General features: G+C 52.8%; 3 protein-coding genes across 5 annotated transcripts in view; 1 reads left to right on the forward strand and 2 right to left on the reverse strand.

The window, feature by feature from the left end:
- The window catches only part of MTMR14 (myotubularin related protein 14), a 31,606-nt gene extending 30,763 nt beyond the window's left edge, over positions 1-843 (reverse strand). Inside the window, exons 1-3 of one of the 2 annotated variants that reach the window (XM_053953442.1) lie at positions 790-843; positions 339-640; positions 110-255 (exon numbers count right to left, since the gene is read on the reverse strand). In XM_053953442.1, the coding sequence (XP_053809417.1) occupies positions 110-255; positions 339-560 (368 nt within the window). In that variant the 5' untranslated portion in view covers positions 561-640; positions 790-843. Of the gene's footprint in view, positions 1-109; positions 256-338; positions 641-789 lie in introns of those variants that run through there. The other variant, XM_053953441.1, reaches the window with a different exon arrangement.
- Positions 844-1,889: 1,046 nt separating this feature from the next.
- Positions 1,890-14,152, forward strand: LHFPL4 (LHFPL tetraspan subfamily member 4). The gene is made up of 4 exons (XM_053954211.1): positions 1,890-2,408; positions 11,509-11,745; positions 11,929-11,945; positions 12,348-14,152. Exons 1-4 carry the CDS (start codon positions 2,003-2,005, stop codon positions 12,354-12,356), a joined length of 669 nt encoding a protein of 222 aa, XP_053810186.1. The 5' UTR covers positions 1,890-2,002; the 3' UTR covers positions 12,357-14,152.
- Positions 14,153-15,333: 1,181 nt separating this feature from the next.
- SETD5 (SET domain containing 5) overlaps positions 15,334-26,859 on the reverse strand; it is a 65,225-nt gene continuing 53,699 nt past the window's right edge. For both annotated transcript variants that reach the window (XM_053954209.1, XM_053954210.1), the window contains exons 20-24: positions 26,149-26,616; positions 24,192-24,478; positions 21,344-21,477; positions 17,833-17,906; positions 15,334-17,655 (exon numbers count right to left, since the gene is read on the reverse strand). In XM_053954209.1, coding sequence (XP_053810184.1) covers positions 17,056-17,655; positions 17,833-17,906; positions 21,344-21,477; positions 24,192-24,478; positions 26,149-26,616 — 1,563 coding nt within the window. In that variant the 3' untranslated portion in view covers positions 15,334-17,055. The remainder of the gene's footprint in view (positions 17,656-17,832; positions 17,907-21,343; positions 21,478-24,191; positions 24,479-26,148; positions 26,617-26,859) is intronic.

The raw sequence follows: 26,859 nt of genomic DNA on the forward strand, positions 1-26,859 counted from the left end.
TCCCCCGGCCGGCGGGAGCCTCGGAGCGCCAGGCGCGGAAGCTCCCCGGGACAACAACTCCGCCGGGCGTCAGCCGCACGGGACGGGACACGAGAACCGGGGGCCTTACGAGTCACGGCTGGCGCCGGCGTCGCGCTCCAAGAGGACGATGTATCGCGGATAATGGGCGCAGACCTCGCCGTGCAAGTTGGGGATCACGCTGTAGCGATAATCGCGGCCGAAGAGCTCCAGGCACCGCCGCTCGATCCGCTCCACCTGCGCAGAGCCACCGCTCAATGCTCACAGCGCCGGTCGCCGGTCGCCGGTCCCCGGGCCCCCCGCGCCCCCCGAGCCCTCACCTTGGCAGCGGCGGCACCGCCGCCGTCCTTGGCGCGGTACTGTGCCCGGGAGAACTCCAGCAGCAGCTCGGCCAGGGAGCGGTCCCCGGAGCCCGCCGGGGGGCAGCCGCGGGCCGCCGCCGCCGCCATGCCCGCGCCGCTCACCGCCGCCTGGAGCCCATCGTCCCGCCCGCCGCTTCCGCCCGCCCGCGACGCGCCCCTTCCGCCCGCTCCCGGCGTCATCGGGGCGCGCCGCGCTCCGCCCCGGGGTGCCGAGCCCCGCTCCGGGGGTACCGGGCTCTGCTCCGACACCGCGTTTAGACCTGCAGAGAGACGCGGCAAACGCTGTTAGGCCTTGCCGAGTGGGCCCGACCGTGGCGCTGGCTGGCGTGCCCAGGGCGCTGCCCTAAAGACAGAATCCCGAGGCAGGTTTCAATTAAAGGAGCCCCTCCCGGACTGTGGCCGCACGCACTGAGCCCGTGGCAGAGGAGTTGCGGGGTGAGCGGTGTCGCTGCCCGGAACACGGCTGAGGGCGGCACTGGCTCGTGTGCCCGGGCAGTGTCACGGAGCCAGCTCGGGCGGTGCGTGCCGAGGGTGACGGGCACTGCCCGTGCCCAGCCGGAGGCACACGGCTCCTTGGGAACACAATGTGTTTTTATCTGCATTTGTGTAACTTGCAAATCAGCTGTGAATGTTCACAAACATTTAATGGCAGCCGAGGTCAACTGCAGCTAACGCGGTGCATCTCCTTGCCTGAGAATGAAACTGGCCCGACTCGGTCTGGTCTCTGCTGGGTTTGGGACCGGTGTGAGGCTGGCGGGGCGGTGGCAGGATTTCGCAAGGGCACCTGCCGGCATACAAGTGCTGACAGCCTGTGTGACACTATTGGCATAGCCATTTACCCCAGCCCAGTCATCCACCACACCTAGCCTGGCGCACGTTGTGCACCCCAGCCCTGTCACCACATCTGACCTGGCACAGCCGTGTACCTGGCCTCGCTCTGTCAGAAGTCGTGGGTCGACTCCTGCTTCCCCAGATCGGGCGCAGGCACAGTGGCGGCAACTGACTTGCTCCGTCCCCGCCAGGAGGGTGGGAAAGGTCTGCTGCCCGTCCGGGGGCTACGCCGGCAGCCCGCGGGCTTCCCCCGGACTCGTGAAGGGTGCGAGGGGATGGACGCTCTCAATGCGGGCGCATTCCGGCCAAAGGCAGCCACGCTGGGACCTTCCAGCACTTATCGGAGCCATGTTCCGGCTCTACCCCGGGAGGGGTCGGTCCGGGGAACGGTCCTGCCGGACCGGGGGAGAGGAATGGGCCCGGCGATCTGACCCGAGCCAAGCCGAGTGGATGCGAGCCGAACCGAGACGAGCCCGTCGCTCGGGCGAGCCCGGGGCGAGCGCAGCAGAAGGCGGCGGAGCGGTCCGATCCCCGGGGGCCGGGCTCGGAGGGTCTCGGTTCGGCTCGGGCTCGGCCGGGCTCGGCTCCGCAGTGGCGGGGGGGCGCGCGGCCGCGCGCGCGCGGCGGGAGCGCGCGGGGCGCAGAGGCGGCAGCCAAGATGGCGGCGCGGGTGTCGCAGGGCCCGGCAGCCCGCGGGCGCTCTTAGGCCGCGGCCCCCCCGCCCCGCCGACCCCGGGCGGGCTCCCCGCCGCCCCGGCCCCTCCCGCCCTCCGGCAGCGGCGGCCGGCAGGATGCTGCCCTCGCAGGAAGCCTCCAAGCTGTACCATGACAACTACGTGCGGAACTCGCGCGCCATCGGCGTGCTCTGGGCCATCTTCACCATCTGCTTCGCCATCATCAACGTGGTGGTCTTCATCCAGCCCTACTGGGTGGGCGACAGCGTTAACACGCCCAAGCCCGGGTACTTCGGGCTGTTCCACTACTGCGTGGGCAGCGGGCTGGCGGGCCGGGAGCTGTCGTGCCGCGGCTCCTTCACCGACTTCAGCACCATCCCCTCGGGCGCCTTTCAGGCGGCCGCGTTCTTCGTGCTGCTCTCCATGGTGCTGACGCTGGGCTGCATCACCTGCTTCGCCCTGTTCTTCTTCTGCAACACCGCCACCGTCTACAAGATCTGCGCCTGGATGCAGCTGCTGGCAGGTACACACCGGCACCGGGAACCACCGGCACTGGGAACACCGGCCTGCCCCGGGCCTTGCGGCGGGGGACGGGTGGGGAGAATGTGGGCAGAGCTGAGCGTGCGGCACCCTGGGACACCCCGGCAGTGGTAGTGGGGTCCCTGGCTACAGGGAACAGCAAGGTTGCTCAAGGAAGCTGGGCTGAGTCCAAACACTGCAGGGCCGTGGTTCTAGGATGCAGCCTCACAGCTTCTTGGGACACCCAGGGCAGGTGCTAGTGCTGACAGATGAGCAGGAATGGGCACCCGTTTGGGACACTGGCACTGAGGGCTCCCTGCTGTCCTCTGGCCACAAGGAACACAAGGGGTGCTCAGGAAAGCTGGGCTGGGTACAGGTACTGTGTACCCATAGGGCATCCCAGCCAGGAGCTGGCCCTAGGACGTCCCAGGCCTTCCTGGGACAAGCAGGCCAGGCACTGGCACTGACAGAGCACCATAAACAGGTTCTGGCTCTAGGCACTGGCACCTGGGTCTCCCCAGGCAGAGGTTGGCTACAGGGAACATTGGCATCGCTCAAGGCAGCTGGACAGATACAAGCACTGTAGGGCCATGGGTCTTCTTAGCCAAGAAATGTCCTCAGGACACTTCGGGGCTTCCCGGGACAGCCAGACCAGGCACTGGCACCAGGAATGGTCACACCTGCTTGGGGCACTGGAGCCTGGCATTCCCTAGGCAAGGTCTGGCCCCAGGGAAACATAAGGCTCCCTTATGGGAGGTACCACAGCTGGAGAGCTGGATCAGGGACCTACCTCAGGTGACTCCAGAGCAGGCACCGACCCTGGGACACCTGGGCAGTCTGGACCCTCAGGACATCCTGGGCTAGGGACCCACCTTGGGGCACTTGAGTACACCCCAGTCAAGGACCAGCATTAGGACACCCTACAACATGGCCTAGGACACACTGGATCAGCCCCCTGAATCCCTGGGGATTCAGACACCCCAGCACACTCCACATCAGGGACTAGCCCCCCAGTCAACCCCAGAGATGTGGGGTTGTCCCTAAGGGATACTCACTTTAGGGGACCACTCAGCCCCCAAAGGTACCCCATCACTGGAAGAAGCCCATGCATGGATCCCCCATCCCTCTAAAAGCACCCTTCTAAAGGGGGAACTAAAAGTTCCCCCTTAAAGACATATTGTACCCAGGCCCCCTCTCTTCTGCATCATGAAAGGGCTGTGGGGACAGCTCTCCAGTGCTTCCCACAGAGGTGCACCATACATTTACCTTGATGTCTCCCCAGACATGACCACTCAAGCCCAGTAATTAAGCCCCCCAAAAGTGACCGTGTCTATAGATCCTCCTTAGTCCTTCCACAAATGAAACCCCACTGCAGATGTACCGCAAGACCCTCACAGACTCACTCCTCAAAATGACACTGTACAACAACCCAGACCTTTCCCTAGAAGGTGACCTGATGCCTATATTCATAGGGATCCCAAGTATCCCCTTATGCGCAGACTGCCAAGGTGTCCTCACACAGGGTCTGTCCTTTTGGGAGAAAGATCCTAAGGAATGATGTTGAACTTCCATTGGTAGCAAGACCCTTCACTTCCTTCTCTGCACAGTTTTATCAGGTGTGGACAAACACTCTCCACTGCATACTAAGTGTGAATAGACCTAGAGCTTCCACTGGAAGGACCTACAGTGGCCCTTATTCCTAATGGAAGGACCCCATTCATCCCCTCTGTGAGAAGGGCCCTAGTCCTTGATGTGGAAGGATACAGCCCCTCCGTGTGAGGACCTTCCAGCTAGCCCAGCTCTTTCCCTTGCAGCTGGCTTGGGCTGGAAAGCCTGACCTCCCCTTACCCAGATCAGGACCACAGCCAGACCTGGAGCTGCCTTGGCTTATCAGGAAATTCCCTCATCTTTAATTTTCCCTGTCCTGAAGATTTATCAGTTTAAAGCAAGCTCAGAGCCCAAATCCTACTGATTGTTGGCAGCTTAATCAAGTGGCGTGGAGTGCCCAGCTGCTACTGCTGCACAGGGAGCTGTGTGGCAGAGGGCACTGCACTGGAGGCAGCCCTGGGTCTTCTCCCCAATGCCTCCTGTCCTGTCCTGGCTCAGGTTTGGGTGGCCATGACAGCACTTCGCTGTTGTCACCTCTGGGTACCCTTCACCTTGCCTTGGGGCTTGTCGTTGGTCACACTTTGCACCTTGTAATGACACGTGTTGCTGACAACTGCACTTGTGAGAACCCTGAGTGCTCAGCTCAGTGGGGCCATGGGCTGGCTCTTCTGGCCTCAGCCAGCCCAGGTTGCCTTGGAGCTCTCCCAGAGCAGCATGGCTCCATGGCTTCTCTGTCAGGGAAAGTCCGAGGCAGCATTAACAGAGACTGGCCCTCCACCCTAACCTGAGACAGGACAACATGAGAGAGCTGCTGTCCTACAGGACAGGCTGATGTTCCTGTCACAGAGGGCCTGATGCAGAGGTGGTGGTGTGGTGTGTCCCAGCAAGAGAGTCTTGTCTGGCAGGGGTCAGGCAGGGCCGAACTTCCCTGGGAACATCTGAGGCAGCCACAGGTGGATGTGTTACCTTGTGCATGGAGAAGGAGCTGCCATGACCTATGGAGAGAGTACCATAGGCCAGATCTTACGGCAGGGATATAGGCTGATGCAGGATCTGGCACATCATTATGGCAAACTTCAGAGATTCACCTGGCTGGGAGGTTGGAGGATTCTGTCATAGCAGAGAGTTTGGAGGAGCAGAAAAGGAAAGGAAATTCCTCCTGCCTCAGTGAGGGTTTAGCTGAAGAAGGACTTGCACTACTACGGCAGAAGCAACTGTGAGGCCCAAAGTCTCTTGGTCTCAGTGGTGAAAGCCAGGTGAGGCAGGTGATGGGCAGAGAGATGGGGCAGAGGTGTCCCTACCCCATCCCTGTGGGATGGCTGGTGCAGAGTAAAGGGCTGCTGATTGTGGGCATGGATGGGCTCTTCAGAGGAGAAAAACCAAGTGCAGGAATGTGGGGGAGGAGGATGAGGAATTCAGGATCTCTTTCAAAAAACAAAAAAAACCCAACCAACTTTAAATCATCGATGTCTAATTAGTGGACAACAATCAAGGCAGGGTTTAATTAGAGCTTGACAGAAAGCTCCAGCTCAAAAGCCGCTGCCCCCCTAGGAGGAAACTGGATCTAATTAAGAGGAAAGACTCTGCTTTATCGCAAATAGAAACGTGGCCATCTGCCCTGTTCAAAATCCCAGTAACGCAAAACTGGAGATTTTGCTAAATCCTTCTGTTATAAAACCAGAGATGGGCCCTTAACATGAGCACGTCAACAACTGTATGACTGACAGCACCGGATGCCACCCCAGTACTCCAAATTAGTGGAGGAGCACCTTCAGAAAGTTCCGTGGCATGATGCCTGAAGAGAAATGGGCTGTGAGGGTGATTGCCTTGGGATTTGTTTGCAAGAAATCAGAGCATAGGAATACACCACCACCAGGCCACCCAGGAGCCTGAGCATTTCCCCTGATTCCTCAACACTGCTGTAGCATAAGACACAGTCACCCTGAGAGTTTACTCCAAGCTTTGAACAAAGTTGTCCTGGTGCCCAGCATTAATGGTTCTGCAAGACAGCCCAGCCAGCTCTGTGTGACACTGCATCCATGTGCCTTCCATCAGGATGATTACCCTGAGTGGTACCCAGGGTTGTTTCCAGAGGGTCTTTGGTTTTGTACTTAGAGTCTATTGAGGGTCAAAAGAGGCAGCCAGCTGAGCTTCCATGCTTCTTGCATGGAAGAATTGACTGTCCACATTTTAAAGTGTTTTCCTGTGCTCCAGGTCCAGCAGTCAGTGTGGTGAGACCTTCACACTCCCTCCCTTAGGAATACACGACGCATGGGGTGCCTTCTCACCTGGGGCCATGCTCTTGGCCTTTGGGCTGGGCTTTGTCCTTATCGGTGGCCTTTTGGCATTGATTGTGCCATGTCCAGCCACCTTGCCTGATGGGGAATGTAGTGATACATATCCATCTGAGCTCTTTTCTCCTTTGGGAGACTCCCTTCAGAGCTACACTCACCTCTTGGGTGGGCCCTTCCAAGGCTGAGAGCAGAGACAGGTCCCTGAGCAGGGCTTCATCTTCTGCACCTCAGCTGTGTTTGCCACTGTCTCAGTGGGGACCCCTTGCATGGCATGGTTTTGGCATATCCATGGAGAAGAGTAGTGAGGGAATTGTTGCCAGCTGCTGGGCTGAGCATGGTGGAGCTGTGTGGTGGTATGGCCTCAGCCCCAAGGGAAAGCAGGATCTGGCCTGGGTGAGTGCTACAGCCCCAAAACCCTCCCTGGTTCTGGCAGCAATGCAGTGGCTCTGCTGAACCACATCAGGACAGGCTCATCTTCCTGACTGTGACTTGCTGGAGACCCAAGTCCTTTCAGAGACTGAGGTTTCAAAATACTGTTTTCATGGATATAAAAGTCATTTGTTGAAATTCTTAATGAAAAAATATGAGGCAAATACCACTGCTGCAAACCAGCTTGGAGTGTAAATGGGACAGCTGCTGTGCATGAGACTGCCCAGGGAAGTTGTGGGGTCTCTGTCTCTCGAGTCATTCAAAACCCATCTGGACATGTTCCTGTATCACCTGCTCTAGGTGACCCTTAGCAAGAGGGTTGGACTAAATGATCTCTAGAGGTCCCTTCCAACCTTAACTATTCTGTGACTCTGCAGTTTATCCTCAGGCCCTTTCTCTGCCAATATTGCCCGTATATGAGCCACTTCCACCTGCTGACCTTGCAGCAAAAATAACAGCACCACAAAACCCCTCAACATTTGCTGAATTACTGTCTTCTGGACGCCCAAAAAAGCTTTCCTGAAGATTCCCCCCTTCTTCCCCTACCACTCAGGTCTTGCAAAGGGGACAGGAGCCGGGCTGCAGCCCATCCCTTGCATCCGTGCAGCGCCGTGTGCTCCGCAACAGCAGCAGGCGCCGCGGGGTTCGCACGGCAGCGCAGCCTCCCGTGGCGGCTGTTAATGTGCCTGTGTACTCGCGGGGAGGGGCTGAGCCGGGCGTCTCGGAGCCGCTCGTGTCCTGGAGCTTACATCCCTGAACGGTTGTTCCAGATAAAGTAACTGTCAGTTCTGATTCATACAAACTCATAACTCTATTCTGAATCCTGCTGATTTTTTGGCACAAAAACAGCCTGTGGAGCAAAACGCCGTAAGGGAGCTCGTGTCTGTGTAAATGGCCGGTGCTCGCCGTCCAGAGCACTCTGCCCTTAGTGTTTATTTTTGAGGGATTTCAGTTTTTACGGGGAGGAGGGGGGGGGGGGGCTGTGTTTGTCCCCTTTCCTTTTGGTGTTCAGCTCTCAGGAGGTTTTCTGGTGAGAAGCAGCCACTCTAGACCCCAAGAGCATATATAGCCCAGCCCCTGTTCTCTGGGGTTTTGGATGTGCTGTCCCCATGTCAGGTTTAAAAACGCTTTTTGGACCCAGTGACTGCTGGTTTTCCCCCCATTACCTCACATCTTCCCGTTTGTGTGTTCTGTGACCGTGTGATGCTCTGGGGGAGGTCACATCTCAGCTGCAGGGTATGTCCTGAGCTCCTTCCACCCATGGCAGGCAGAAGCAGTAAAAGCCAGTTTTCACTCACACCTGCAGACTAAACGAGACAGAAAAAAAGTAATTTAAAAATCAGATTTTAATCCTGTAGGCACAGCTGCTCAGAATAGGGGCAGTGGTACTCAGCAAACATGGGGGTTACTCAGACAGTCCAAATTACCTAAATGCACCTTGTACCAGAAGATGTTGTCCTGCCAGGAGGAGCCTCATCTTTCTGTTCAAATCTTGCTCCAGTGTTGCAGCCTGAGTCATAACATTGCATTCCCTTTGATTAATTTATTTTGTGCGATATCAAAAGCCCTTGAGATGCCCATGTTGTTTCTAATGGACCTTGACAAGGGAGCACTGAGGATTGAGAAGCCATGAACCAGCTGTAAAGGCAAGAAATGCCAGCTTTATGGGGTCAGAGCCCCAGCCCCAGCAGGATCATCCTCCCTCTGCATGCACCCTGTCCCAGTGATCACTGAAATGCCTGCTCTCAAAACTGTCTTTACAATTGGAAAAACACTAGAAGAGGGAGTTGGAGCCCAGGGCCTAAGGGCAGGATGGCAGCTGTGGGGTGTGACAGACCAGCCAGCCATTCTTGGTCCCACTGACAGTGAGGACTGGCACCACACGCTCAGAAGAACAGGAATTAAAAGCAAAGTTGAGTTGGGTTATTTTTTCCTCTTTAATAGTTGCTCTTCATAGAAATCATCACCTGGTGCTTTTCTTGTGGTTGCAAGGCATAGAAATAGGCTGCTTTAAACAAAACCCAAGGTTTTCCTGCAGGTCTGCAAGGGGTCTTGGGGCATTTGGAGGTAAGTGCTGGCAGAATGGTGCTGTGGGCAGAGGGATGGGCAGGCAGAGCCCTGACCCCGCATCCCTCAGACCTGTTAGAGAGGCCAGCGCTGAGACCTGTGGGTAGTATGGGGATCCCATCCTTGTTCTTGATGTGCTTTTCAAAGTCACTCCTTGCTGAAGGCACAGGAAGGTGTTTCCAGGACACTGGGCAGCCTGGGGAGTGCAGAAAAGGGAATTGCTTGTGACAGAGCAGAGGACTCAGCTTGCTGCTGGGAACACATAGGGCAGATGGGAAGAGGAGAGCACTGAGCTGCTCTTCCCCGGGAGAGCACCTGCCTTCAATAGCACAGCCTCACCTCAGCTGCTTCCCAGGGAGCTGTAGAGTAGTGAGGGGTTTTTGGGAAGAGGCCAGTCACCCTCAGGCAGAGTCATTTGGGTATGTGTGGTGACTTGGGCACATACCTCTGCCCAGTAGTAAAGTTGTTGTTGAATTCTGTCAAATGGGCTGTGAGGGCATGAGCAGAGATCCTGCAACTGCTTGGTGGGACAGGGCACAGTCTCCCTTTGTCCTGGTGCAGTATAGAGCAGGCACGAGGTGAGAGGGATCAGAACAAGCAGACACAGGCTGGAGCCAGGCAGCGTCCTGGCAGTGGCCATCACTGCATGTCCTTCGTGACTGTGCTGTGACAACCCACCACACGAGGGTCTCCCATACCTTTTTGAGCCACCCTACTTTTGCCTTAAACCCTGTCTCTCATGTCCTCCGTGAGTGCCGTGGCATTGCTGCCTGTCCTGCCACATTTGGGACAGGCAGATGTCCTGGGAGACCCTCTCACCTGTGATGTTTTTAGAGTGGTGAGCTCTTGGCAGGCTTCTGCTTTACCTGGGCCGCTGGACCCACCTTTACCCTGAATGATAGCTCAGGAATGCAGAGGACATGACACTGCCTGCAGAGTCCAGGGACAGACCCAGGGGCTGCTGTTCTGCTCCTGTGAAGGACTGACTGAGGGCTGTGCACAAAGGCTGGGAGCCTGCCCAAGCCCTTGCTGGTGTAGGTGAAATTGGTGCCTGATTTTTTAACTCAAAATTGCCTACCATCTTGGGCACAGCCCCTGTTCTCCTTTGGGCCCAGAGTGGCTGTTGCTGAGGCCTGCTGCCCACCCAGGCAGCTGGAGCTGCTGCTTTCTGTGCTTTCCCCCAGCCTCACTGCTTACCTGTGGTCCTTTCCTCCTCCTCTATGATTTCAGCAGATTTCTTACAACCGTGTCCATTTCCAGGGCTGTGCCCATTTCCAGGGCCAGGGTCGTGCCAGCCTGAGCAATGCTGTGGGGGTAAACCCACCCCCTTGCTGGGGATTGTCACAGAGTACCTTCGCTTGTTTCACAGCTGCACTGCACTGGGAGCTCAGAGGATCCTAAAATCCTCTTAGCATCTCTGCTTTCACAGGAACAGTCCCTGGCACAGGTCTGCTGCACCTGATCCCCTTTTATTCAGGCCCTCAGCTGAATTAATGCCATCCTATTCCAAGTTGCCCAGGTCAGCAGCAGGCCAGGCTGCTCCTCACTGTTTACCATGCAGGGCATGGCGTTGGTGCTGATTGTGTTTCCTTGCAGAGGGTTTGGGTTGGCCCAGTCCCAGCCAGGCTGTGCTTGGCTGGGAGTCCCTGGTGACAATGTGCTGGAGACACTGGCTTGGCTCTGTGCAGCCATGTGGTGCTGGGGTGGCACCAGGGCTGTGCATTGCAATAAATCAGCATGCAGGGCTTGCCACTGTCCACAAAGACACTTTTACCAAGGGGGTTTGCTATGTGTGTGGAGGAGTCAGAGACCAGGCAGCAGCTGCTGCATGACATTATGTGCCAGCATCCCTGTCCTTTCTTGGGTGCAGTGTGATGCCCTGCAGGCACTTGCCTCCCTCCTGGGATTTCCCTTCCCCATGGAAAGCAGTTCAAAACACATGCCAGCACCCAGAAAGCTCATGCCAGACTACCAGCTGCCTGCCTGCAGGGTGTTTGCTGAAAGGGATGGAGAGACAACTTCTTACTGGTGCGGGCACAAGCCTCTTAGTTCTTCCTTAACTCAGGGCAAAAGTACCTGCAGGGCACTGCAGCCAACATCATTACTATTTTTAGCTCTTCCAGCTGATATGGGGTGAGGAGCTTTTGTACTTGCTGTAGTCAGAAAAAGTCACCTCCTTACCTTGACAGTCACAGGCTTTGTGACATTTCCATCCCTGTGTTACCTGATGTCTCCTTGCTCAGCACAGAGTGTGCTGGGTGGAGGCCTGCTGGGAAGGTGACCCCTCTGGGAGTGGTGCTTGCAGGCTTTGGGGTGGTCAGGTGTGGGGGCTCCTGGGGATGCCAGTCCTCTCCACAGGCAGCATCCCTGCCTGCAGTGCACCAGTAGCTACTGCCCACATGCAGGGAGTTTGTAGTGATGAGGAAAGCCCCGTGGGCAGCCACTGATCCTGTGGCTGATGCTGGTAGAAACAAAGAGCCTGAAGTCCCTAATTATGCGTGGGCCAGGTTTGGGATAGCCAAAAACGCAGTCCCTGGGGCTCTTGAGGCAGTGGTGGCTGTCACCTGCCACATTGCCCAGCTGTCGTGAGGCCAAGGTGGGCTCCCTGCCAGACAAAGGCTGCACTCATGTACTGACTGGGGGGCTCAGCACCCAGCACTGCCACTCCACTGTCTCTGATGCTTCCCCCTCCTCTCTCTCTTGCAGCGCTCTGCCTGGTGCTGGGCTGCATGATCTTTCCTGATGGCTGGGATGCAGAGACCATACGGGACATGTGCGGGGAGAAGACAGGGAAGTACTCCCTGGGCGACTGCTCTGTACGCTGGGCTTATATCCTGGCCATCATTGGCATCCTCAATGCCCTTATCCTTTCCTTCCTGGCCTTTGTTCTCGGCAACCGGCAGAACGACCTGCTGCACGAGGAGCTCAAGACAGAGAGCAAAGGTCAGCACCATGCTACTGGGGGGATCCTGGGTGGGAGCAGCCTGGGGGGCTTGGCTCCTCTGGCAGCCTGGCAAAGGTCCCATGGGCTTAACTGCCACCTACAAGGCAAGCCAGGCTGGGCAGGGTGGGAGGGAGCTGCTGAGCCTCTGCCCTGCCTGACCTCTCTCTCTTCTGTTTCCACAGATTTTGTTGGCACTGCGGTAAGCCTTGAGTGTCACTGTCCTGTCCCCTGTCCCTCTGTGGTGTCTCTGGGTGTGACTGTGCTTAGTGTGTCTGTGTGACATGGATGGGATGGGATGGGATGGGATGGGATGGGATGGGATGGGATGGGATGGGATGGGATGGGATGGGATGGGATGGGATGGGATGGGATGGGGTGGGATGGGATGGGATGGGGTGGGATGGGATGGGATGGGATGGGATGGGGTGGGATGGGGACCCTGGCTGTGCAGGCAGCAGGGCTGGGGGCAATGGGGGAAGGGAGGCAGCAGAGACAGGGTGGCAGGGATGGGGATAGACATATGCCTGGCACATGCAAGTAGCACGATGGTGCAGTAAGACCAGCCCAAGTCCATTCCCAACCTGCTCTGCTTTTCCCACAGAGGATATAAGGCCGACCATCCGCAGCAGGACCTTCTTCCCATGGCCGGCAGCCTGGGCGTTCCCTTCCTGTCCTGCCCTTCATTTGCTGCCAGCGGCCACACAGCGTCCCGCGCCGCCCTCCGGGCCCCGGTGCCCGTGCCAGGGATGCGCCAGCCGCCCGCCGCATCCATGGCCACCTCCATGTCCACGCCGGCACCACCATCCCACGCACCCTGCCAGTTCCGTACCCACCGCTGCCTGCGGGCCGCCGCCGGGGGAGGATGCCTCAAACCCGCTTTGTTCAAGAACAGAATCCAGCTGCGGTTTTGTTTCAAGGAAAAAACAGTCTTGGAGTTTTTAACAGATTTCTACATCCCCAGAACTCCTGACCTGCTGCCTCCCACCCGAACGCGCACCCAGTGACGCCCCGTGCCGGCTGCTCCGGGTCCCGGACCCCTCCCCACTCCCATTTTGTACAGCTCCGTGATCCTGTCTCCACAGCCAGGGGACCCGGTGGCCGGGATGGGGCCCAACCCCTACTTTTACATGTAAATTCATATTCTCTAAACAGGGTAAAGTGACTCGAGCCCCCTCTCCCCCCCGCCCCGGGAGTCCAGCCCAGGACATGGTGTTTCCTGGTGCGTGGCTGGGGCCGCAGGCTGCTGCTCGCTCCCCTCAGCATGGGGACCGCAGGGGCCTTGCTGCTGCCGGCTGTGGGACACCCGACTCGCGCCGCCGTTGAATGTAAGCCCTGGTAAGTGGGAGCAGCTGAACATGCAAAACCCCCGGGCGGGCACAGGAGGACCCCCCCACCAAGACCCCTCCCCGAGCCGGCTGTGGGCCGTTGCCAAACGCCTTCCCTCCCCATCCCCATACGGTGCTTTATCTCCACTGGTGACAGCAAGGCTTTCCCTGCCACGCGGCATGGCCGGGTGTACCTGAGCACTCCTGTACCCACCCGGCCTCCTGGCTGTACCTCGCTGGCCCGCGGTGATGGCGTGCGGGGAGCCGGTGGCTGCTGCCCCGGGCAGCGCCGGTGGCCTCCGAGGCCCACACACAGCACCCGTGAGCCGACACCCCGGCACGGGTGGCTGCAGCCTGGCTGTGGCTCTGCTGGCCAGGTGAGCGTGTGTGTGTGGGCTTCCCCTGGCCACAGGGGCTTGGGTCACCACAGCCCTCGCAATGCAATAAAGTCCTCAGCACTGGCCGTGTCTCAGTGCGAGCAGCTGGGGCTCCTTGCAGGGCCCAGGGCAGGGCCCCCAGGGGCTTGTTGGAGCCCTGGCAGGGCTGGATCCAGACACTGGGCAAGGCCAGGGAGCAGGGCGAGTGGGAGCAGGGAGCAGAGCGGGACCACGGTTCTGGGATGGAGCCACGGAGCGTGGAGGCTGCTGGGGGATGGCAGTGAGGGGCTCCGCAGGACCCAGCGCCTCACCAGGCACCAGAGGCGGGCTGGAGCAGGTAAGTGGTGTCCTGAGGCCCTGCGGGGTGCCTTGGGGGATGGAGCTGTGCCGAAAACACCATCTGAGAGCCAAAGCCACCCGGGATGGAGTGCGTGCCAGCACTCCTGCCAGTGCCCTGCGCCTGCCATGAGCCCAGCGGTGCCCACATCCCTCTGACAGCTGCCCCCCAGAACGAGATCAACAGGAACTCGTAGCGCCCGGGTCTTGCCAGCTTGAGAGTGCTGTTGCCAGCTGAATTGGAAAAACAAACCAAGAAAATCAGTGGAGAAAGGAATACAGTAGCTGTAATATATCTGTATTTTAGTACAAAGTTTGATACAGTGTTTCACAAAACCTTATTGAAAAATATAATTCAAACCAGACGAGCTCTGAGCCCTGTGTTGTGGGGAGGGTTGGGATGGGTTCTTCCTGGCCATCACTGAAAGAGGTGGGAGGCCAAAGAAGCCCCTGTGAGTGTCTTGAGCTGTGGTGGGGAGCCCACCCTGCAGAGCTGAGCCTCCACCCAACATGGGCTGGCACACAAGGAGAGGCTCTGTCCAGAGGGAGTCCCCAGAGAAAGGGTCTGTCCCACTTCATGGCAAAGCAGGGGGTGGAGCAGGATCCCATCTATCCCTAGGAGCCTTTGAACTCGTCCCTTCTGCTTGTCCACAGTGCACGACGAGTGGTCTGTCATCTCACTAACACAGACTGATAGGAAAATCCATGAAATTAATCAAAAAACTCCTGAAATTCATCAAATTCCAGTGTCTTGATGGAAAAAAAAACTACGTGGCCAGTCAGTTTAATGGCATGCTCTGATAGAGGAGTGGGGAGAGTATTCCAGGCTGTGTGAGGGCACATGGGGAGCTCTGGGACTTGCAGAGAGCTTTGGCCAAGTCTGCTCCCCCAATGTGGGACACGCTGACAGCCCAGGTGAGCCCTGCAGATGGCAGAAGAGGCTGAGAAGAGCAGGGTTAGTGCTACCCACAGTGGCTTTCAGGGAAGGAGTAGTGGAGATGGAGCCACTCTTTTGGGGGACACATAAGGACAGAATGAACCATGACAGATGCTGTCCTACAGTGTCAGGGGGAACATTCTCACAAGTGAGGGCAGTTGAAGACCAGAAGCCATGGGCACCTCAAACCAGCACTTGCAGATACACCTGGCAGGCCCCATGCCAGGCTCAGCCCATGACAGGCTTCCTAAGGACAAGGCAAGCAGTATGAAAACCCTGGATAACAGGTTCTGGCACACCAGAAACCAGGTTTTAAAGCAGGTGCAGTGGTGCAAGAGACATCCTCCAAATCCATCTCCTCCCCAAATGAGCTTGGGCAAGAAGAACAACAGCAGCAGAGCCAAAAATCTCACAACCCCAGCCAGAAGCTCAGGGAATTTCCTAAGGAAGAGCAGCTCCTAGCTTCAGCTGGCAGAACGCAGGAGGGAGGTCTGCAAGGCTGCTCCTGCAAGGATTTGCTTACCCTGCAGGAGACAGGGAAGAGACTTACATGCCCTCACCCCCTCGCCCTATGTCCTGGGCACCAGCGCTCAAGGCAGTAAGAAATGCAACAATACTAGTTTTCAAGTTAAGTATTTTTATTATCAAAATTATTACATCTCTTGTGAAAGTTCAAATGTTACAGCATGGTGTAAAAACTCCACTAGAGTAAGAAGCTACAGCCCCCACCTTTCCTAGAGCTTTCCAGGGTCCCTCCCTCCTGCCCCCCTGCTGCGCCCGAAGGTGCTGGAGCCTCTGGGCAGGGCCCCCTTGGCCCCCTCCTGCCGCCTGGCAGGGCAGAGCCCGTCTGCCCCGTGCTGCTCAGAGCACGGAAGGGGAGGCTGCACCTCCAGGGCTAAGCCAAGTGAAGTTTACACCTATGTTATACAGTATACAGACACCCAACTGCGGGGTGACAAGTTCCATCCCAACACGCTCACAGCCAGACAGTGTGAGAAAGCTACTCTTTGTTTCAATATTTTAAAAGTCTCCCCTAGGCTGAACAAACACCTGATTTCAATTGTGAATTAGAGAAATCTGTAACAGTCCTAAAAAAAGAGGAAGAAGACTGTGCATCTGCAAGGAGAGGGGAGACAGACTCACAGCATTATGTTATCCAAGAGAAAGGAGAAGTTCCACTGCAGCACCAGGGATGACACCTGTCATATATTAGCTAACCTACTATGGTTATAACTGAATATAAAATTAGATAAATAAAAACACGCCCGATATTACAGTAAACAAGTGAGAAAGAAGCTGGCAATCGTATGGAATTGAACACACAGCGCACTGTGTCTGGGCTGGCTCTCCTGCCACACTCGGCGGGTGACAGTGGCTGGAAAAGACCCCACATGGCACTGCCTGGAGAGCCTCTGGCTCAGCACAGACCGGGGTGCCCACCCACCACCCCACCACTGCCCCTTACAGCCCCCCTGCTCCTCTGCCTGCAGCCCCCCGTGTGCCGCAGCATCACTTGACTGATCAGGCCCCCGGCCATCCCCTGTGCGTTGCGCACCAGCAGCCAGAGAGCCCCCGGCGCGGCAGCACGTGGCAGCATGGCCCCAGCCGTGCTCCTGTTCACAGATTCCTTAAGCAACCTCAAAAACACTCATTCATGACAGACCTGCAGTGAAGCAGTACACGACAGAGCACCCCGGATCCTCTGCAGCCACAGGCACACGCTCCAAACCCTTCCCGTGCTGTTTGCATTTGCAGAGACTCTCCTGTCCTGGAAAAAGCTCCGACGGCAGCAGTGGCGACCCAAGCCCAAAGGCAGCCGTGTGCGCTCGTCTGCTTGTGACTGGAATGATCATAACGGATTAAAGCCCTCCCCAGAACGCACTGAGAACCTGACCTATAAAGAGATTGGAGTTAACTTCCCCCAATGTTTCCTTTAAACTGCTTTTGAATTCAGAACTGTGTCCGTGCTGCATGTGTGACTGTGGCCATGGGCACGGACCAGAGACAGAGGCTGTGCCACAGTCATTGCACTTGAACCATTTTCTTTTTTTTTTCTTTTTTTTTTTTTTCTGTTTGTTTCTTTTTGTTTTTGCAATGTACCCACATGTCAGGGAACTGCTTTGCTACAGTCTCTGCCTTAGAGAAATCTGTGTTCTCCTACCAGGCCAGAGGCCAATACTGCTTACAAATCTCACCCGTGCATTTTTGACCTCAGCCTCTGACCCCTGGCACCCCAGCATCAGGTGCAAGCTTTCAACACCAGCCCAGGAGCCACTTCCAGGGGTGACTGGAAGGAGCTATGGGCAGTTTTGTCCTCCTGAAGTCCAGGCAGCCCTAGGAAAGTCCTGTTTGAGTCTTTACTCCAGAACCTTGAAGCTGCTGCAGTCTGTACTGATGGACACTGCCTCCCCCGCGGTGCGGATAGTGTTGTGCATTGGAAATCGCTGCGCCCCGGGAGCCCTGGTAGAGAACAGACTGCCCGGAGTTCGGCAGGCTGATAGTCCGCAAGTCTGACTGTAGTGAGCGAGCACTTTGGGGAGCGGAGGAAGAGCCCGACACGCCTGTGCAGGGCTGGGAGCCCGACTCCGAGGAGAGAGAGTCCACAGCTGTCTGCTGTGCCGGGCTGGCAGCCGCAGGGCAGCTCTTCCTCAGGAGGCTGCTGCTGACACTGCCAGAGTGCTGCTGGCTGCTGAAATACCCCGAATTCCCTGCAAACAGGGCAGAGGAGTCTGTGGAGACCGAGTGGGCAGGGCTGGAATATGAGGTGGAGGAGAGGGATGTTTCCGAGGAACCATGGGACAGGCTGTGTCCTGTCCTCTGTGCTGCTGCTCGGTAGCTGTATCCAGGAGACGGTGCAAGGTGCCCTCTGTACGGGGAGGAGTTCTGCTGGAGCAGGGTCTGTGATTCTGCCTGGGGACTGTCAGACTGCAGCAGCTGAACAAGGCATGCAGGAAAAAAGGAAAATACATGTCAGGCTGACTTCCCCATTTCCTACCTGCTTCTCATCCTAAGGTGCTTAGTGCAGCACTGTGAACAATGGCAGCTAAGCGCTGTTTCCCTCCTTATAAAGCTTTATTTCAGAATGGGCAGATAAGATATGAAAGTATTTACCTGGTAGCTGTATCGAGAAGGGCTGTAAACTGCTGGTCCTTTGTGGACTTCTGGAGTGTCTCCTTCTGCTGCATCTGCAATGTACAGGCAAGATGTTAAACCTCACCCCACCGACTGAGGCCACTGCAGCTCCCTCTCAAATGACACTGCACAGTCCAGCCCTTGTGTTCCAGCCTCCCCAGCCACCAGCATTTCAGAAACTGAAGAAACCCAGCAAAAGACCATTGGGAAACCTTAACATGTGGGAACAGCCACATGTGTAAGAGTGGCCACTCACCTCACACCAATGTGCTCTGGTTTATCACAAAGCCCACCTGCCTTGGACCAACCTGTCTGAATGACCACACCTGGAGATAATGCACAGACACAGCCAGGGCTCCCCTGGCTCTTCAGTAGGATATGAGAGGCAGAAGATAGTTTCTAAGGACTCAACAATTTCTCACTCAGTCTTGGTTACAGAAATCCACACTGGATACAGTTACATCTCAGGAGACAAAACTGCCCTTCTTAGAGGGCTGTCAGCAGGATCCTGTGGTGAGTTTTCCTCAAAGGCGGATCCAGACACTTCCAAAGACAGACATCCCATGCTGCCATTTTGGGGACTGTGGTTTACAAGCCAACTGAGCTGCTAGAAACAGAGATACACTCCTGGAACTCAGAAATGCCTGTTTTTCTAACAGGCCAAGATGATGGAAATGCTTTGAGGTCTGAAGGGCACCGGCAGCATACAGCACACTCTGATCCACCTCAGATATGTAAGAAACCAAGAGAAATAAAATGCAAGAGTAAGCCTTTCTTGCACTTCAAGGGTGGGTGAGCTTCTTGTCCTACCATATCACTGAACATGACCTGGGGTAGGCAAGAAGCACTTACTGCAGTGACACAGCCACCATGCCAACTGTGTGCTTCAGCTGCTACCCCTGTAACCATGGCTGGTGATCCTGCTTTCTGCACGAGAGGTGAAGCTGCTGGGACTAGATGATTTCACATCAGAGTTCTCCTGCAGACTAATGAGACAGAACTGTTTATCTGCAGCATCTCAGGGATTCTCAGCAGCTGCGTTTGAAATGCCTTGGTGAAACAGTGTTGGTATTAGTATCAAATTTCTATGACAGATGTGTCTCAGTCATGAAACAGGACACGCTGCCTCAGTCTGCTCTGTACTTCTGCCAGACAAGTCTGGCTTTGCCCCAGCTGCACTGACACAAGCATCAGTGCCAGTAATGCCTATGGTTCTGCTGCCATTGTCCTCTCTGTGCTACACCATAGTGCTGGCTTAGCTAACACGGATCTGGATGTAGCTCTTGTCTGTTCTTGAGGCTCAGAAATTCCCTCAGGGCACAGGCCTGCACAGAGACTGGGGTGTGAATCTTCCAGCATGTGTCCTGTGCCACCTTCCATTTCTGAAATGTCATCGATGTAGCAAGGGGCTATTTGGTGACATTTCAAGTGATGCCTTAAGTTTTAGCTTCTATATTTTTCAGATTCTGTGCTGCTTTAGTGTGTAACTCTGAGCTTCACATTAAGCGTTAGCAAGTCTCTTCACAGTGTAGGTAGACAAAACAATCTTTTACTAGCTTGTACAAGGACAAATGTTACAAGCTCCAGGCCCAAAAAGTGTAAACAACGGTGAATTGAAGAGAGAAAACAAGGAGGATGGAACTTCATAAACTAAAGCTAAAATGGCACAATTAACTCCAATATGCAAATGGACCAAAACTTATAGAAGTGTGAGACCGTATGACTGGTCATCCATTTTGTGATCATTTTGGGTACATCTTGGGTGTGGCCTGGCCAGGGCTCTTGTACTGCCCAAGGTGTATCCATTAAGGCCTTTTAATAAATACCTACTTTAACTCTGTCTAGCCTCTGTTCTAGGTCAGCCTTCTCAAGGCACCACAAGTACTGCAGAATGGCAAAATTCAGAAGTTTAGGGCATGTTTTGTTAAAAAGTCATGCACAGAAGAGCTGTTCAATTCAGAGATTGTTGTGATTAACAGAAGTCAAGTATGAGAAACACAAGAAATCTAAAGACTTCTGGAAGAAACTGTTTCTTAAAAGGCTGGGCACACCAGTAGGGCTACACAATTTACTGGCAGCGCCTGTTCCCAAAAAGAAACCTCGACAAGTTAAAGACTACCGAAAGACTAAATTACAAATGGTAAATAAACTATGGCCTTTCTGAATTTGCTTTATGTAAACTTAAAAGCTAGAGCCAACATCTTCCTCTCCCATTCTCAATACCTGCACAAGGGAAGGATGTGAATAACTGCTCTTCTTGGCTGTACTGGCCTGTGTCAACCTAAAGCATATATGAAGTGACAGGTTTTGCTGAGAGCAGCTGCAGTTCTCAGAAGCGTGCAATGCACACAAATTCCATTTCATTGCTACATGCCTCATCAGCAAACCCTGCAACTTTAGGATTTTTTAGTTCCTGTTAATATTATCTGTTACAGCAGCAGCAAGTGAAAATGTGCATCTTCATAACTCCTCCAGGTGCTACTAGGAACAGCAGGGACTCAGCCACCCATTTGTTTCACTAAGAAGCAGAACAGCAACTGGGGGAGGGGAGGTGGCTCAAAGAATCTAAACAAGAATCTAAACAAGCAGCTGAAGAAATTGCCGGAGCAAGCAAAAAAAAGAAAAAATGTACTTTGCTGTGCTAGGATGAAGGAAACAAGATGACTTTTGTCAGCTGCAGCATTTGGTTTTCACAACTCAGAATGGGATGGGGTTTATGTAACAAGAAAGAATTTATCACTGCAGATGAAAGTTTAACTCCATCCTAATTCTTGGGTGACACTGAAGAGCCAGAGCTGTACAGGTTACATTGGGCAAAGACCTGTTCCAAGAGCCTAGATTTTGCCTACCCTTCTAAAAAATAACCAGGAAAGCCACTTCCACTGGTATGGGAAAGATAGGGAAAAGACTCCAAATGGGGTCCCATGAAACTATGACTTATTTGATAGGGAAGAGGGAGGCTTCCTCTCAAGACTAGATGAAGAAAAAGCACTGAAAGAATGTGCTTAGGTGTAAAAACCAGGAGAACTCCAAATGAGAAGCCAATTTTCAAAGCTGGTCTCAAACATACCTTACTGAAGTTGGGGAAAAGCCTGATTTGGAATGAAGGAAATACATACTTGCCCTAAACTGCTCAGAAACAAGGTAATACACTTGTCTGAATGTTCACCCAATGACCATTAAATTATAGCTCTTTCAGAATACAGGAGGTGCTAACCCATCTGTCCAAGGATAAGGAAGCTGTCCCTGTCAGAGTCAAGGTGCAGGCAGTCTTGAATTCAATCCCTAGAAAAAAATCTAGAAGTCTTCCAGGTCTAACAGAAGAGGGATACAGGCTCAGCTGAGTAACAGTAAAGTTTGGTTTGCAGAAGGCAGCTTTGATAATGTTAAAGATGGAGGTACAACTAACCAGCTTCACAGACAAGCTGGCAAAGTTATCCAAGCACATAATTTCCCACCAAGCAAACGTCCCCACGTTTCACCATCCTACCTGCATCTCTCTCAAGGGCGCTGTCCTGGGTAGGGGAGGATTCGTGTCTCTGGGACACCTTTGCACCGCTCCGCAGCACCTTCTCCAGCATCCCCCGGCCCTCCCGCAGCCTCTCCACTGACGTCGGGACCATCCTGCAACAAAACCCCAGGGACAGCTGAGGAGTGCTGTGACACAGCTGAGAGCAACGTCACCAATGCACAGGGGATCAGAGACCACCAGCTCTTTAGATAGATGAGGAACAAACGTCTGAACTGCTTCTGCCATGTAAAAAACCTCCAGTGGGATTTCAGACTGCTGGTCCCTGCTATCATGATGCCACTGCCCTCAGAACACCAAGTCCTTAATCAAAAACATGGTATAAGCATCCAGGTCAGTAAATCACCTGGTTGCAGAAAAATTGAGATTCAACACTTTTTTGAAAATCCTGGTATTGGCTTAAGATTGACTGCAGTTATTTTGCATTAAAAGTTCATTTAAACTAAGCAGAACCAAGCTCAAAACCTTTATGATAATACAGTATCAAGACAATATGGTTGGATACTGCAATATTCCAGAGCAGAGCTAGCTGGGCCATTTTGCCCACTAATGCCACTTTGTCCTGTTAATTTTGTAGTGTGAAAACTCTCCACTCAAGATTAATGCTAGATATCGTTCCATTTTATAAGTGTCTTGTCTAAGGGTGGCAAAGAGGTGAAGTGGCTTTCCTAAAGCCAAACTGTTGAAGAAAAACAAGAGCTACAGACAAACTTCAGGCCTCTGGGTCAACATTCATTCTACCATGCACAGGACCATCCAAATCTCTTTGGAAATATATTTTTTAGCCTACAGACAGCATCACCATGACCAGGGATTTACAATGCCTTTACTATGGACACTGATGAATTTGTGCCTTAAAAATGCCTGAATTTAAATATTTAGGTTATATTAAATGCATTGCATATGATGGAAGCATGCATATTTACTCCATATGGACTGAATTCTGTATTTATTTTTTGTTAAGATATATTGAAAACTGTGCTTTCCTTTAGGGGTTTTTTATTATTTTGTTTGCTTGGAGACTTGTTTTCTGCAAGGCTGGGTTTACTGGGCGGCAGCACATCTGTTTACATTATGATGGCTTTATCCTGGCAACTGAAATAGACAAACCATTGTGTTTTTGTGGTTTTTTTTTTTTTTTTTTTTTAATGAAAGCTATTCTCAATTATTGCAGAATTCAGCAAAAATCTGGAAAACTCTACACATTAAGGCATGGAATTTTAGTTCCCACCAATTTCTTCTGTTCCTAATATTATTGTGAATGTCTGGAAATATATCTGATACACAAGCACATGAAGTGAAAGATGAAACTGGGTCACTTTACCTCAGTAACAAGTCCTAATATATTTTTTAAAAGTAGAAGGTGAGTGTACATTTGTCAGCCATGCGCATTAAAACACAGAAACCCAAGAATTTTAAAGGCAGCAAATCTGCTTAATCTCACTTCAAAACGTATCAGCATGGTTTCAACTTTATATCCAGTGTCCCATAACAATAGGATCTTTATACCCACACAATACTTACTCCTGAAACCATGTGGGAAACTGAAGCCAGAGCAGGACCTGCTGAGGGAGCAGCAGATGAAGTTCAGAGAATACAAAAGATGGTACAAAAGCAAGGATGCCACACAGACACCTCACCCTGAACTAGTTTTAGTTCATTCAGCTGGTTGGCTTTTTCTCACTCTTTTACAGGCAAAAGGAAGTAGCACAGGAGGAGAACAACATGGGCTATTACCACTTTTATAGAATATTTGAAAATAAAATAATGATGATAAACTAATCATTAGCAGACTGCCTCAGCTGTGGTCAGTCCCAATATCTGGCAGAAGGTCATGTGGTAGACAAAAAACTGTCAGAGAGGTAAAAGACAAATTGTTTCCATTAAACTCTGCTTGAAAAGTGATGGGAAAGGAAGGAAACAGATCTATTACTCCTCCAAATTCACCCAAGTGCTTTCAACACAAACTTCATACTTCTCATTGCCCTCAGCACTGCTTTGAATTTCTCCTCATGCCACCCACCTGCCATTACCCAAGCAGCGACCCAACCATGTAGGTGGAGATCAGCATCAGGAAAGGGGGGTGTGTGTCTGTGTGTGCCTTTCTGCTGTGGTGTGCACAACCAGAACCTGACTGCAGGGCAGCAGAGCCAGTGCTCTACACAGATCCAGTCAGCAGAACCTCCCAGCCATCTCTCGCACCATAATGCCACATTTGGCAATTCAGTGCACTGCTTCATGTTTTGGACTGGGTTCATCAAACATTTTTGAAGACTTTCCCCTTATCAAACCTTCTCATGGTAACCATGATAAAGGTGGTTGTCCATGCCTTAGGCACGCCACTGATCACAGCCTGGTGAATTAGCAGAGCTGGAGTTGTTGCACAGTCCCTGCTTCTCAAGTGCAAAGCTACAGAGGCCTGTGAGCTTTCCTTCAGAACAGGAGTGGACTTAGTATCACTCATGCCCAATAAGAGTGAAGGTTCAGCAAAAAAAGACCTGCATTAGACTTTCATTGCCCGGGCAAGGCCTTACAACCCAAGACCTCAAAATGGAACTTGTGGAAGAGCAACAACTGCTTAAGTTTGTACCTTTCAATACAGACTTTTGATATCTAAACCAATAACTGAAAGACAGGCTGAGAAGAGTGCTGGTATCCTTCACAGTTGTTTAGCAATTATGAAAGAGAACAATACCAAGAGAACCAAATGAATCCATCTCACTGCACATATTGTTATGGAAATGCCCCTGGGAAGTTTGGTCCTTCCCTGGAGGGGAATCTCAGGCTTGCTGGGGAGGATAACACTCACCACCTACTGCTGATGCTCTCCTGGGATTTACTGAGCGATGATGAGGAACTACAGCCCCTCGAGTCTGGTGGGCTGATGTCCTCTACGTGAGGCAGGGAGGGATGAGAAGGGGAGAAGCCACTTTGTGGGGAGGATGGAGTTCGTGCTGTGGAGCCCGACAGGCCATTCCCATCCGCGTCAGCCCCGGAGCCGCTGCTGCCCTGCCGGGTGGGGGTCCCTGCGCTGCGCCCGGAATCGCCGCCCTCCTTGGCCTCCTGTTTCCGCTTGCGGTACTCGAGGAGCGATACCTGGGGGAGGAAACACAGCCATGAGTCAGGGAACACAGAGGACCAGGACAGGGGGAGGAACAGGCCCACACGCTGTCCAAAAAAATCTTCTGGGTCTGCAGGTAAAACCTGAAAAGGCATATTGGGATTATCAACTCTTGCTGGATCTGCAGGCACTCCAGGAAAGAGCTAAGTGGTGCAAATTCAGACTGCCATGATCACCCTCCTTTTACTTTTTATGACCAATACATCAGTAGAAACATCCAGCTCGTTTGCTTTTCTAACCACCTGGATTTTCACATTACTTCAGGAGATGCATATTCAAGCAACAAGCTTCTGTAACCTCCTTCCTCTCAAAACCCTCCATACACTCTCTCTGGTTCATGACATTATGTAATTTTTTTCAATAGCTGTACATCCCCAAAACAGGTAGTAAGAGTCTTCTTCACAAAACTGATATCTTCATGCCCAGTTCATCTGCACTAGGTCAGCCACATGAACACTAAAAGCTTGGTGAAGCCTTGCACAGAATTTTAACTTGCTTAGAGCAGGTTCCTGCTATGGAGGCATTGCAAACTTCCAGCACTACCACCAAAACAAATGGCTTGTAGCCAAGGTAGAATGTGTTTTGGGCAAAGCAGTCTCAGATTTATCAAAGACACCAACCAAAGATAAAGCAGCCTCGGAACACAAGGTCAGCAGAACCAAAAAGACACAAATATTTCCAGCTGGGCACTTACCTTTCAGTGTGACTTCCCTCAGAGTTATTATGAGGTAAGGAGCCATAAAGGACTCATAGAAGGCAGGTCTGAATTTATCAGCTATGACTCAATGTCCGTACAGAAGGTTTTATGATGCTAAAATATTGAACAGGGTATTTCCAAAAGTAACTCAACATATGAAGGTTTTAAGTTAAATGTAATTTTAAAAGAAGAAACAAAGAAAAAAATCAAGAGAATCCAGAAATGGAAAGGAAATAAGATATTCCATCCAGCTGGACCCTTACACAAGTGATCTGAGTTACCACACTTGCCATAAAAAAAATTCCAAGCACAGGAAAAGGCACTGATAATTTGTCCCATGAGTACCCAATTTTATCACAGCACTACCTTGACTTAACATTTTTAGTTTTAGTCCCATAAGGGTCACTGGCCTGCTGTAAGAAACCAGTATGTATTTGCTTTTGTTAAATTATATTCCTGTGTTTTTAGTTTCAAAGAGCTAGAACTTAAATAACCTTCATCTTACTTTTGTTGCAATGTTATGGAAATGTTCTAATATGTTCTAGTAAACAGCCCATGTTGTCTTTTGAAACATTAGACCCTCTTTCCCAGTAAGGACCTTTTTCATCCTGATAAATAACACCTCCACCAGCTGTACAGCTGCACTGTGTTATATTGCTTTGGGTCTTGTCTCAGTTTAACAACTGTTAATGAAAGCTGCCATCATCTTGTTTTTTTTTCTGTGATCCCAGAAGAGGTATTTGCACCGTGGTGTCTTTTTTTCCACTTCTCACATCAAAATCTTGCCTAAAGGGTAGCTCTCTCTCTTGTAACAACTGTTTTCACCCAGGCACTGAATGCCTGGATAACTTGCCCAGACTTTCTCTGTTCTCCCCATCCTTGCAGTAATCTGAGTGGGAACAGTAAACCTCATGGCAAACTAAGAATTTCTTTTACAGGAGTACTTGCCTTCTTCCTTTGTGGTGGATTCTGGGGAGCAGCTCTGGTGCCTTCAGCAGCCCTCTCACTGCAGGGGGACATGGACCCATGCACTGTCTCTTTGAGCAGCCCTGACTCGTGTCTGCTGAAATACCCTTCGGCCGGAGAGCTGCAGCATCCTGCTTCCGAATTCATCGGCTTCCTCTCTCCCAAAGGAGGAGACCCCCGCAACAACCCATCCACACGGGGCATAGCGTTCAATGGGGAGAAGGCATACATTAAATTAAACTCTGTCCGAAAAGCCTGATCAGAGCTTCGTAGCAGCATCTGTGCTTCCCCACTTTTCCCTGGGAAGTTCATCTCTGAAGTAGAGTTTATGGAGGATTGTGGAGCCACATCAGAGGATGCAAAGCTGAGCAGCGATGGCCGTTCCTGGCAGCTGTTTGCACTGGAATCCGGGTACCCACCCTTCAAATCCAGGTCGGATCGGAGGCAGACCTGGAAAATCCAAGAAGTATATAGGAGGGGGGTGTGTAGTCAGGAAAAAGGTCAAGCAAGAGTAGGGAGAGAAATTTAAGTCAGAAAACCTTCTGTACAATGCTAGCTTCCTGTTTCCCCGTTCCTTTCTGATTACCCCTTTGGTTCTTTCCTGCACTCTTCTCGTTCCACAGGGGAATGACTGAGACTAAACAATGATCAGTTCAGCTGTCCAATACAGGAAAACCCTTCCCCTTCAGCAAT

This window comes from Vidua chalybeata, chromosome 12 (assembly GCF_026979565.1).
Source record: "Vidua chalybeata isolate OUT-0048 chromosome 12, bVidCha1 merged haplotype, whole genome shotgun sequence".
Classification (NCBI taxonomy): domain Eukaryota; kingdom Metazoa; phylum Chordata; class Aves; order Passeriformes; family Viduidae; genus Vidua; species Vidua chalybeata.

Excerpts from the sequence above, each read along its gene's own strand:
- LHFPL4 (XM_053954211.1), top strand. The coding sequence starts at position 2,003 with ATGCTGCCCTCGCAGGAAGCCTCCAAGCTGTACCATGACAACTACGTG. Across the intron at positions 2,409-11,508 it reads CTGGATGCAGCTGCTGGCAG|CGCTCTGCCTGGTGCTGGGC; the intron begins GTACACACCGGC and ends TCTCTCTTGCAG.